We start from the raw sequence: 13,220 nt of genomic DNA on the forward strand, positions 1-13,220 counted from the left end.
CTAAGATGCCTGAGATATCTAATCCTTTGATTTTGCAAATGAATCAAAGTACTGACTGGGAAATTTTGTACTAGGAATGATGTGGCAGCCTCTGGCCTACTCCTTTGGGATATCAATCCTCTTCAGCTAAGCTGGTCACAACCCCTGTTCTTGTAATTGCCACCAAAGCAGAGAGAGGCCTCTAAAAGAGGTCTGAGTTCTCTGACAAAATGGGAACAAGAATTTAGAAAATTCTGCCCAATAAGAGGAATTGCTATAAAAATAAAAACCACTTTTCTTGGTGTAAAAAAAACAAAGCCAAACATGTTAATAATCCTTACAAAAGCAGTCACTCGTATTTCAATAAAGCATTAAAAGGGGGGGAGGGGCACTAACTTGTTTATTAAATGCTTATAGAAAAACTACTCAAAGCTAGAAGTCACAGCAACTAACATACAACGTGGTAAAATCTCATTTTCATGATTTTTATTCAAAGGTGTTGGTATTTAGCCAGGCACAAGATAGATAACCTACACATAGTTTTTAAGCTTTTATTTGGTAAATGCATTATTAGCATTATCAGGAGACTTTCTCTTTCAAGAAAACTACACAAGCAACTACTTTCACAGTGGTCCTTAACTTTGGGCAATACTTTAAAAAACATTCTCAGACTTCCCTGGTGGCGCAGTGGTTAAGAATCCGCCTGCCAACGCAGGGAACACAGGTTCGATCCCTGGTCCAGGAAGATCCCACATGCCGCAGAGCAACTAAGTCCGTGCGACAGAACTACTGAAGCCCGCACGCCTAGAGCCCGTGCTCCGCAACAAGAGGAGCCATCGCAAATGAGAAGCCCGCGCATTGCAATCAACAAAGAGTAGCCCCTGCTCGCCGCAGCTAGAGAAAGCCCAAGCACAGCAACAAAGAACCAACGCAGCCAAAAATAATTAATAAACATATAAATTAATTAATTAAAAAAATTTTTTCATTCATTCATTTAAGCAGTAAAGGAAGATTAGCTGATTACTGTTATGTACACTGTTGAACAAATTAGGTCTGGGTTCTGTGCCCAATTAATGAGGTTTCTCTTATCTTCCTTTAGTGAGTTAGTGTAGCTACACAATGAAAGTATCATGACTGGGAGACAGGAAGAAATGAAGAAAGCTTTTAAAAGTTTGCTCCCTTTGCTGCATTTTTTACCAAGTTTTCAAGAAAGAATGCTCGCTCTGCAATTAATACGAAAAAAACTTTTAGTCGATCAGAAGTCACTAAATGTGGAAAAACAAGAAACGTTCATTTCCAGTACACACCCACACAAAAAAACTGAATGTAAACTCCAGGAGGACAGAGGTTTTTTTTGTGTGTGTGTGTTTTGTACACTTACATCTCTAGAGCCTACAATAGTGCCTGCACATCTGCACATGGTGGTAGGTGCTCAAAAAACATGTTGAATAAATATTTTCACTAAGGCAGCTTTTTAAGTTATTTTGCTTCTGCTTTTGATGTTGAAAAGGCTTATAAATCCTATAAAAGAATACATCTTCCTGCTCAATTATAATTCTGATTTGCAAGTAGCATGTTATTAACCAAGTTCTTAGGTTTCAGAGTGCAGTAAGGCCATAAGTGTATGGCCCATGGCCTATTTTTGTAGGCCCTCAAGCCAAGAATGGTCTTACATTTTAAAAGAACTGTGAGAAACCAACAAGATTATGCAAAAAAGACATACGCAGCCCACAAAACCTAATATTTACCATCTGGCCCTCTACAGAAACCCTGAATGGAGATTCCATTCAAAAGAGAATGAAAGTTTTCTGAATACGTACTTTCACCTGTGAATTGAATCTCTGCTACCAGAAACATATTTTTCACCTAAGACCTTCTCCATATCTAAACCTCTAAGTTTTGGTTTATCTGATTTGAAGAATACTAAGGAAATGGTTTTTTGTTTCATTTCTCTTTTTTTTCACCAGAGCATAAGTGGTTATAATGCTGAGATTAATAAGAAGTAAAGGAGGATTAAAGTTAATTTATGTTTAATATTTTACATACTAAAACATCACAAAAACGGATGGAGGAAAAAACAAAGGAATACAAACAGAAAAAAAAAAACCCGCCAAATTATATTTCAAAAGAATAGCAACACTACATTAAGGGAGAAAAAACTCACAAAGCAATTTTTGAACACTGCATTTTGACTATATATCCTCAGGCTAAAAAAGATGAACTATAAACAAATACTAAATTCTAGTTAATAGGTTTGTTTTCAGACCTATGGTTTAGAATTCTGAAACTACTTTCTGCGTAGTTTAGGACTGATAATAAGTAATTTTAGGATTGATAAAACAGTAAGTAAATATATTGTGGATAATGGGAACTAGTTTTCTCACTGTCAGAGAAAGGAACTACAGATTTGCAAAAGGGAAAGGCCAGAATGAATCCTACAGTGTTGGACTGTTACTGGTGATAGGATGAACTCATGGCTTTTTAGATAGGCAGATGGATAAACAACAACAATTTGTGTATGTGTGTGTATACATACACATATATACACACACACACACACATAAGCATGTTCAGACATATACCCAATTTCTAGCTCAATCTGTTAACACATAACCACCAGAAGAAACTAGGGTTCCTCAGAGAAAGGCTGATTCCAGAGCTGGGGTGGGAATATCTTATTATACAAGAAAGTGAGTACTCAAAAAATGATAAGCACATGTCAAACTGACACAGGCGCCAGCCTGAAGGATCTCTGACATCAAAACACCCCAATGAATAAAAAAAGAATCCTTGAGTTCATACCGATATGCATAAATACATAAATGGGGAGAAGGAAAAGCTCTTATGGACTGCCAATAATAAATAAACAACAGACTTAGAAAATCTGACAACCATCTTAGTCCTGATTCAGGCAAGAACTAACTGGATGCTATAAAAAAAAAAAAAAAAAAGTGTGAAGTTTGATGTTAGGACTCCGTGCTTCCACTGCAGGGGGCACAGGTTCGAACCCTGGTTGGGGAATTAAGACTCTGCAAGCCGCACGGCGTGGCCAAAAATAAATTAATTAATTTTAAAAAAAGATATCTGCCACAAGGGAAAAACAGTAATTTTACAATGGAGAAACCTTGCAGAAAAAAGTTAACATCCCTACTAATGGGATAAATAGACATCATGTGATTCCTGAGGACAAAATATTACTTCTGGATTATTCCTGCTAAAGAGGCATAACCTTAAACTAATGCTAAAGCAACAGCAGACAAATCCAAATTGAGGGAAGTCTAAAAATAACTGGCCTATTCTCATCAATCATCAAAGGTCACAAAAGACAAAGTAATAAACCAACTGCTCCAGATTAAAGGACACTAGACAGACATGACAAGTGAATGCAAGGTGTGATGTAGGATTTAGATTTACTCTTTTTATTCAGGACGTTACTGGTACAGACAGTGAAATCTGAAGGTCTGCAGACAATTGCATTATATCAATATTAATTTCCTGATTTTGATAACTGTACTATGGTTACATAAGAGAATGTCCTTGTTTTCAGAAAATAGTTATATTTAGAACTAAAAGGCATTAATTGCAGTTTACTCTCCAAATGTTCAGAACAAAAGTTTCCATGTGCCGTTCATGTGTATGTAAAGAGAGAAAGAGAATAAGAAAGCAAATATGATTAAATTAACTAGATAGAGGAATCAGGATGAAGTGTACATAAAAATTATCACTCTTCCAACTTTTCTGTAAATCTGACGTCGTAAAAATAAAGTATAAAAAGTGGGAAAAAATAGTTAATTCATATTTGGACATTATACCAGCAAAAAGAATTGTGAAAAATCGAGTGATGGTTCTCCTTTACACAGATGGTTCTCCTTTACATCTCAACCAGGAGTTGAGAGTCGGCCCTTCTAGTCTCAGCTCTAACACAAAGCTGCTTTTCCTCGGTAAAATCACAATGGTAGGCCTCAGTTCCCTTGTTTGTAAAATGAAGATAGCACCTATTCTACTTTTCTCACAAATTAATCCTAAAGATCCACAGAAACATAATAATGGTTGGGGTAAAGAGGTGCATAAAACACTATATATTATAAAGTGGCTCACTCTTAACCATGTTTGGTAAATAAAAAATACTTCAAAATTACACAAGCCAGACATTTTTTTCACCATAACAAGTGGCTGTTTTAGAAACTAGACATTTGCTATGTGTTTTGGTTTGCAAAAAATTTAACTTATTCAACATTCTTTTTACCATTTCAATAAATTCAAATGCCTGTATCATTTTTTTTAACCATAAAACTTTACAGTATCAAAAACATTACTAAACTAAAGAAAGTCATTAACCAGGACTCTGTCAACATTTTTTAAAAAATTAAGATACAGCTGACATACAACTTGTATTAGTTTCAGGGGTACTGGTCAATCTTTTAGATACTGTGACCCAGATTAAAAAGATTATATCATTTCCCAAGTTCCCAAGATCATAAAATACATGATCCAAACTTCTCATCCTTCACTCACAAGCCCCAAGGAATTAAATCAAATTCAGAAAATTAGTGTTTATAGAAGAGAGAAAAAGAGAGACACCAAATTTTTTTCATGCACTCAAATCAAGGGAAAGTTTGTTTCAAAAATAAAAATATTCATTAACTTATCCTTCCAAATTCTTAAGGGTTTGGTCACCACTTAAAAGTATTTTTTGTTTACATGTGGAGACTAATTAATATCTCACTCACAAAAGAAAACATCCTTAAAACCGTGTTCTCTAAGAACAGTTATGATTCCAAAATGCCAAATGGAGATTTAATACGACAATTTAGTTTAAAATAAAACAGAGTAGCCTGTCTTATTTCCCCATTGTTGAAAATATAAGATCACATTTTTGTTTAAGAAGTCTACTTGCTCAGTCTCACCCAGTTCCTAGCAAAGAAGCAAGCCCAGAGTCAGTAATGCCTGCCCAGCCTCACTAGCTCTGCAGCAAGGTCATTGCACACAAAGCTGATGAGGTGAAAGGAAAAGGATTACAAGAACATAAGCTCAAAGAGGGTATGCTTTTTGCTTGTCTTGTTTGCAACTGTATCCCAGCAGACAGAAAAATGGCTGGTGTATGGTAAGCATTCATTAAGTACTGGTTAAATGAATAAATGAATGAAATCCTAAGTCTTTATAAAGTATACTAGTCCGCCTTTATAAAGTATACTAAGTTGCAGAATTATTTTAAAAACAAATTTGGCATACATTAAATTAATAGCCACAAATGTCTTTTAAAAACATGAACAAATAATCTATATTCCCCATTCTGACTAAATAGAGTAGTGTCAAAGCTCCTAACGTATTTCCTGACCTACAGTAGATACCGTAACATATTTACATAGCCTTCCTTGACTTTAAAATATGGTGTACCAGAAACTGGCAAAGCAGAATTACAAAGACGAAATAAATGCATAAAATCAGAATCAGAAAGATCAAATGCATCGTGTTTACCATCAAACTTAAGATAGAACTAACTCAGACAAGGAATCAGAAGCTACAGAAACATTTCTCATCAGCATTTATTTCTCATAATAGTACCGCTAACAAAATCTGCTCCTCTATAATTAGAAAATCAAAAATTTGATTTAGTCTTGTTTTTCCATTACTACACAACATCTGTCAATGATCTGTTGTCATCTTATAGTTTGAAGAACTTCCTCAAAATATAAGATGTATTTTACTTCCTACCACCAAATTCAGAGATTTGCAATTTACTCATATTACATACATAAGTAGTATTTCTTATACAAAAAACTACATGGAGCAGAATGCAAGTAAATGCACAAAAGTTTAGATATGATTTATACTCACTACTAAGCACAGTAACTTTTTTTTCACTTAACCTATTTTTTGTGAAAAATTCAACTCATTCCCTACATGTTCTTTAAGATTACCAACATATTCTAAGTGACAAACTTTATTCTGCTTCCCAAGTACTTCCCATATAATCAAGACATCATTTCACTACCAATTTAACCCTAAGTATTTTCCAAAGGGCCTGCCTTACGTGGGTTATAATCATCTTACTATGCTTCTTGTGTCCATGCTGCTGGAAAAGCAGTCTGTACAAGCAGGAGTAGAGAGGCACAATCCTGAGAGAGAGGAGTAGAGAAAGATGTTGAGAAAACAAAACCAGATAAAATGAGCTCAAGAGTTCAGGAGCTCAGCCAGTGTTCAAGGTCAAGATTGATTACATTCTCTCATACCATTAGGAGTTAGTTGTTGTCCAATAACAGGAAAACTGGCCCAGAAGAAATACCATGTACAAGCAGCAATATCAGCACTAATTCTAAGCCAACTATACTTCTAAACAAAAGGAGCAAGTGATCATAAAATATGACTATTTAGAAGACTGGGGAATACAGATGTCCCCTAAATGCCAATCAAAATTACTCTAACAAACTTCAATGCTAGCCTAAAGTAGAACGGCTGAGCTATATATATCTCATGAATTTCAATGTTGCCAAAAAATTTTTATATTTAATCCTGAATGACTGAAACACTCTCAAATCAGAGTCCCCAAAATCATTATTATCGATCTCAATTATCCTTGTATTCTAAATTTTTAAAATTAAAAACACAACTTTTACCATATGTTGTTTTAAAATGAAAAACAAAGCAAAAAGGATTTGAAAATAGCATAATTACACAATATAAAACTTAGGATGGATTTAATCTAACTGGAACTTTCAATGGAATAGTCCCTTTCCCACTACCCCCTCTTAGTAAGAAGTGTAAACCATAAACAAATCAAAAGTTTTGATTTTAAATTTCCCATCTAAACTCCTATACACCTAAAATGCCATAAAATGACCTTCAAAATAATGCTTATACATACTAAGTCCTCCAAAACATTAATTTCATATTTAGTCAAAGAATCTTCCAACTAATAGGGAACCTAAAAATCTCAAATCAGTCATTTATTTCACAGAGGAGAAACCCAAATGTCCAGAAACGTTAACCTCCTTGGTCCAGGCCATTCAGCTACCTACTATACCATCAATCTATCCATTCAAGAAATCTTTATTTAGCATATACTATGTACTAAGGCACTATGCTACGTACCAAGGATATGAAGCAATAAAGATATGTGGTCACTGTCCTCATGGAATTTATAATCTGGTGGGAAAGATTACTGCTAACTACTTAAAATTGTAGTTCTCACTAGAAGGAAAAGCACAAAGTGTTTTAAGACAATTTAACAGGGGACCTAAATCAGTGATTCTCAACCATGGTCGATTTTGCCCCCCAAGGGGCATCTGGTAGTACCTGGAGACATTTCTGGTTGTCACAATAGGGGGAGCTAGTGGGCAGAGGCCAGGGTTGCTGCTAAACATCCTGTAATGCGCAGGACAGCTCCTCACAACATATAATTATCCAGCCCAAAATATCAATAGGGTCCAGGCTGAAAAACCTTGATCTAAACCACTGGGGGCAGGGAGGGGTTAGTGAAGGCTTCCTTCCTTTATAACAGTAAGACTGCTACCTCTTTAAGGGATTTTCACAAGGTAGAAACAAAAAAGATAGACTAATTGTTACAATTAAAACTCCCACTGGAAAATCAAAACAGGAGAGAAAAAGGAGAGAGAGATTTTCCCCATACATGAAAAAGAAAGAAAAAGGCAATGTTTTACAGCTACTTCACATAAATTCCCTTTCCTGCACCACAAGGGGAAAATATAAAAACAAATTTCACGTGCTTTTATTATTCCCATTACCTTTCCTCCCACTGTTCTCTACCAAACCATGCCTACTACTAGATATTGGTGGAAAGACTGTATTAAAAGTCCTGTAGTTAACCAAATGAACACTCTGGATACAAACGTGGAAATGGAATAAAATGAAGATGGGATTTCACTATTGATGTGAAAGACAAGGCACAGAAAAGGAAAATGTACTGGGTGTTAAAGTGACTCTGCAAAGGGCTACATCCTGAAACAAAGCGTAAGCTATCGGACTAACCAAAGGATCCTAAGAACAAAAGATACTAAGAATTAAGATATCCAAAGATGAGTAAAGAATTTAAGAACCAAGGTAAATTCAAAAATTAAACTGCAATAATTTTCCTGATACATGCATAACAGATTCTTATAATGCATAAGAAATTCTTATATTTTCCACATATTAAGAGTTCCTATATTACGAAAATGCCCTCTCCAATTAAGTTATAATTTTCTAAGGAAAGGGTCCTGTATTGCTATTCTCTTTTCCCACTTTTCAAAAACAAAAACCCTACCACAACAACCTCCATACAGTAGGAGTCTTAAGGACAGAGTACAAATATGCAGCTCACATAAAACTGCTGCATTCCAGTAATCAACTGTGGTCCTAACGTAATCCACAGATTTAAACAGATAAAGATGAGACCCTTTCCACTGAGGTGAGAACCTTAACCCATCATAACAAGTAAATGCCACCATCTTTGAGCAGCAGCAACTACAATACCTTGCAATGATAATAATTCTTCTGGAATTAACTGCTCAGGTCAAGCACTGACCGTTAAGGCATCTTATATTCCATCCTGGACAAATTTTCTTTCATCATTTCAGAACTGACATTAGTGGTCATGGGATAAACTTTTATCACAAGGATGATGCTTAACTGGAAATTAAAGTTTTCCCACAAAACTAGCACAATGGGCACTTAAATATCAGTTCTTGAGCCTCAATCTCATTTAACTCAGGTTAAGTACGAGGGATTTACCACATAAAGGATCTTCTGACAGTGCGTTTGAAAATGGGGTAGGGAGGCACAAAGCCCCTTTGAGAAAAGGGTTGGGGGGGGGGTGGAGGTGGGCGGGGGTGGGAGTGGGGGGTGGAGGCAGGCAGGCGGACACGGCACCATGACTCGGACACATCCTGCAGAAGACCACACACTTTCAGACTGAGACTTAGCCACAATTTGCAGATTAAAAACCTATATTCTTAACTTTAAAATCTGGCACGTTCCTGTTTTCAAGCCAAGATCTGCTTGCTTGTCTTCCTTTTTTTTTAATCTTGAAAAACCTGATAATGAGCAAGTTATAAAAGCTAAGCGTTTCTTATTTTAAGCATTACACATATAGAGCTAAATTGTGGTGCCTTATAAAGCAAATGGCACTTCTTGACAATTCAGTGCTTCAAAGATACCTTTAAACTTGCCAGAGAAAGTTCTGTTGGGCTCAGCCCAAGGACAGATGCCTTTAAAAGCCAAATTCACTGCAAGTAAACATTCTAAAACATCCTTTTCTCCTAATCCTGTAACTCACATTCCTTTTTTATTTTTGCACTTTGCAACACGTGATTTAATGGAAAAACATTACTGAACTATTTCCCACTATATACTTCCTCGCAACAACAAATTTTTACTACATCAGCAAGCATTATAGATATTCACAGAAACTATATTCAGAAATCAGAAAAAAACCGGATTTTGTACTTTGAGTTTAAAGCAAAAAAAAGTATATTCTTCTGAATCTTCTTCAAACTCTATTGCCCTTCCTCAATTCTATGACTCTTACTGCTACAATTTTGAAGCCAACCCCATTTTCAAATATGGTGAAGTGCGAGCATATTAGTAAATAGGAAGTTAAAAGATGTTTTAAGTTCTCTGAAATACATAAGGGGAAAAGAGAGTGCTACATAAACTAAAATGGGAATACTACTACAAATCTCAAGTTCTTACAAAGATTAGATGAGAAAAGCGTTGAAACATCAAGCTAGCCATTTAAATGTTAGGCTCCTTATCTTTAACGTTAATACTAAAATGAAAAACCGGGCTTCCCTGGTGGCGCAGTGGTTGAGAGTCCCCCTGCCGATGCAGGGGACGCGGGTTCGTGCCCCGGTCCGGGAGGATCCCACATGCCGCGGAGCGGCTGGGCCCGTGAGCCATGGCCGCTGAGCCTGCGCGTCCGGAGCCTGTGCTCCGCAACGGGAGAGGTCACATCGGTGAGAGGCCCGCGTACGCAAAAAAAAAAAAAAAAAAAGTAAAATGTAAAACCAATTGTTAACACTTGTAATCCACCATGCTTTACTGTGACCAACCACAGTGTACTAACCACTTGTTTATATCTACCACATGGCAGGGAGGGCTGGGAATGGAGGAGAGTACACATTAGGAACCCCCAAGATAAACAGGAGAGGCACCCATCAAAAAGGCGTAGGGTAAATCAAATTGCAAGGAAATAAGAGAAAGGATTTTTTTATAATAAAAAAAAAACACTTTAACATTCTCTGAGTGCTACAGCACCACATGTAGCAAATAAAAAGGCTACAGACCTGTTGTTTTTCCCCCCTGCAGAGCCACGAAACTATTAGCAATAAATTGGAACATACAGTATCCTTACTTTTTATTCCAGATTTTAAGGACAAGAGTATTGTGGGGTGGAACCAAATTTTATAATTTGACCCAAATTATCAGCTATAAATTCATAAATAAAATGGAAAAGATTCCCAAGTCTACTGCTCTAATTTGTATCAAGAAGCGGTAAAAAAGAAAAGAAAATCCAGTATTCAAAAAGAAAACCCTTTCCAAAAAAAATGCTTGCTTTCATATAACTGTCACTGCTATCTAGTCTAATATGGAAAGTTTAATTCACATATTATCTAACTTTTAGCCTCTTTGCTAAGTTTCCAAAACGTCAATTCTAGGGAGGGAGGGAGGGAGGAAGGGACGGTGGGAGGGAGGAGGGAACGAGTTTTCTCCTTTTGGAAAACAAATAAAATTGTAAAACAGCTTTTTAAAGTATTGTCCTGTTCAGAATATCACTATTATACTACTGAATAGGGTATTAGCACTTCCACATGAAAAGTTCATAAAATTTATGTAAATTTAGTTAACATCACATTAAAATATGTTTAAATAAGGCATACAGGTAAGGATAACTCTGGTTGTGTAGATATGTACTTGTTAAATGCCTGTTTAATGTTAGCATTAAGATCTATGCCTACCGGAGTTTTAAAAGTTTTTAAAATATTTTATCAAAACTTGTCTCCTCCCTTCAGACTAGTGAACTCAACTAAATAGTGAAACTGGACACCCGCTTGTTAAAAATCTAGCCTTATATATGACACGTGAAGGAACTCGTGGGAAATGCTTCTCCAGCATCTTCCCTCTGCATGCACAACTCTCCCTGCCTGTCTTTCTTTATGTCGGATGATGAGAACAGGGGGGTAGTAAGAATAGGCGAAATTGCAGAATAATCTCGCCTCCCGATCAACCATGCCCTTAGTTTAAGTCCCTAGTTGGCAGGTTACCTAGCCAACAATATCTCAATTATAAACAAACACTACTTGCTCCCGGGGTCCCCTGCCCCTGTGACCACAGGTTATCACCCCTGTAGGTGCTCTTCCTGCACTCCCCGATCGCGGCCTGCCTCATTAATGACCCGAGAAAGGTCTGGGGGGTGATGCCCGGCCTCCAGTTAAAATCCCGCAGGCCCAGGAAAGAGATGGGCGGGCCAGGCATCAGCGGAACTGACCCGGAGAGATCTGCCGTAAGCCTCCGGGGGAGGGCCCAAACGGGCCTTCCCTCCAGCCCCGCAGCCACTCAGTACTCTGCTGGAGACACCGGAACCTCCCTCCGCCCCGGGGCGGCCGTCTTCCAGCCCTCCGCCCACGGAATCGGGGGAGGGGCGCCGGGGCAGAGAAACACCCCTCCCCCACGAACACAGCTAGGCCGCCACTCGCCCCACCCTGAAAAGCCCTGCGGGCCAGTGCCCACCCTCCCGCGGTGGCCTCGTCCCGGGTTGGGGGGAGCGTGGGTAGGAGGGGAGGCTAAAGTAGAATACCAACCTCGCTATTGAAGGTTTTCACAGCCTCCATGTTGTCGGTGCGGAGGCCCAGAGCCCGGCGGCGGAAGAGGCGGCGGCCACTGCACTGGGTGGGGAGAGTGAGACGGGGCGGCGACGCGGCTGCGAGGAGGGGGCGCCGGCGGGAGGCCGGGCCGCTGCGACCCCGGGCAGGAGGGGAAGGGCAAGCACCGGCGGGGAACGGTTCCCTTAGGGGCAGCGAGGCCCCGGCATGGCCGCTACGGCGGGCGGAGCGCCGGTCCGGGGAACAGAGGCGCTGCTGGGGCTGGTTGGCAGCGGGCGGGGGAGGGGCTGGGCGCCTTCTCTTCTCCGCCCCGCTCGGTCTCGGGCTTCCACCCCCTAGCCCGGTCCCCTATACTCTCCACCCCCTTCTTCCTCTTCCTCCGACAGGCTCCTGTTTCACCTCCCCGCCGCTCGGGCCGTAGGAACCAGCAGCGCACGGCGAAGACGGAGGAGGAAGCGCTGGCAACCGCGGCTGCGGCATCCAATATGGCGGACACGAGTCCGGCCGCGCAGCTCGGAGAGCCGCGGCGCCCGCCAGCGCGCCCCCTGGCGACGGGACCGCGCAGGCCCGGGCCGCCGCGCGGAACCATCGAGCGCGCGCGGGCCAGAGCGTCGCCGCCAGGAGGCCGCGCTCATCTCGGCTCCCGGGGTCCCCTACCCCTCACCCGCACCCCACCTCCTCGCCGCTGCGGGAGCGAGTGCTACTGCCTCTTGGAGCGCCCTTGGGGCCACTGCAAAGCATTGCTCTAAGAAAAACCCACATGTCCCCCCGGCAAGTTTCAGAACTTTACTGGACGTTGGCCTAAAGGTTAACAGCCGGAAAAGTTCCTAGTCAGTCACTTATTTGGTAACGATTTGCCCAAGCATTTTAATAGCGTCGGGAGAAAACGTTAGAAACAAAAGCTTTGGATCCGGGCGGGGTCAGGGGGGACGAGGGAAGCACGCCTGCAGCGAGCAAGTAGCTCAGTGCAGGAAATGCAGGCTACATAAAATCCGGGGGGACCGGCGTGGTCTAGACAATGAGTGCATCTGTCTGTACAGCGCGAAGCCGTGCCCGGAACGCACAACCTTTCCATAGGCGAAAGGGAACCCATCTTTTATGAAAGATGAATTATTCTAAAGGAATTTTGCCCTAGGTTTAAAGGCAGAGGGTGAATACCGTATTCCTAGATGAAATAGATGCTGCTAGCAAAATGCCTTCTCTCTCTCTTCGTGCAGTGTAAGATAACCGATACCAAATTCAAAGCGAGCATTTAAATTAAAAGTTAGGGGTGTATCACTGAACCCCAAACACCACTGTCGTCCTACTGGGAGTCATTTTTCAGCAATCACTTCTCTGAAGTTCACTCAAAGGAAAGGGGGGAAAGATGACGGCAGAATTTTTCTCTAGAGGATTGTTGGAATCAAGGTACTAATGTAAGAG

The 13,220-nt window shown here is 40.1% G+C and overlaps 1 protein-coding gene across 8 annotated transcripts in view; it reads right to left on the reverse strand.

The window, feature by feature from the left end:
* Positions 1-12,309, reverse strand: part of SCAF8 (SR-related CTD associated factor 8) — a 180,440-nt gene extending 168,131 nt beyond the window's left edge. For 5 of the 8 annotated variants that reach the window (XM_028494808.2, XM_055087427.1, XM_028494807.2 and 2 more), the window contains exon 1: positions 11,778-12,151. In XM_028494808.2, the coding sequence (XP_028350609.1) occupies positions 11,778-11,807 (30 nt within the window). In that variant the 5' untranslated portion in view covers positions 11,808-12,151. Of the gene's footprint in view, positions 1-6,013; positions 6,099-11,773; positions 12,152-12,197 lie in introns of those variants that run through there. The other 3 variants (XM_007114518.3, XM_007114516.4, XM_028494809.2) reach the window with 3 other exon arrangements.
* Positions 12,310-13,220: the final 911 nt, after the last annotated feature.

This window comes from Physeter macrocephalus, chromosome 10 (genome assembly GCF_002837175.3).
Source record: "Physeter macrocephalus isolate SW-GA chromosome 10, ASM283717v5, whole genome shotgun sequence".
Classification (NCBI taxonomy): Eukaryota; Metazoa; Chordata; class Mammalia; order Artiodactyla; family Physeteridae; genus Physeter; species Physeter macrocephalus.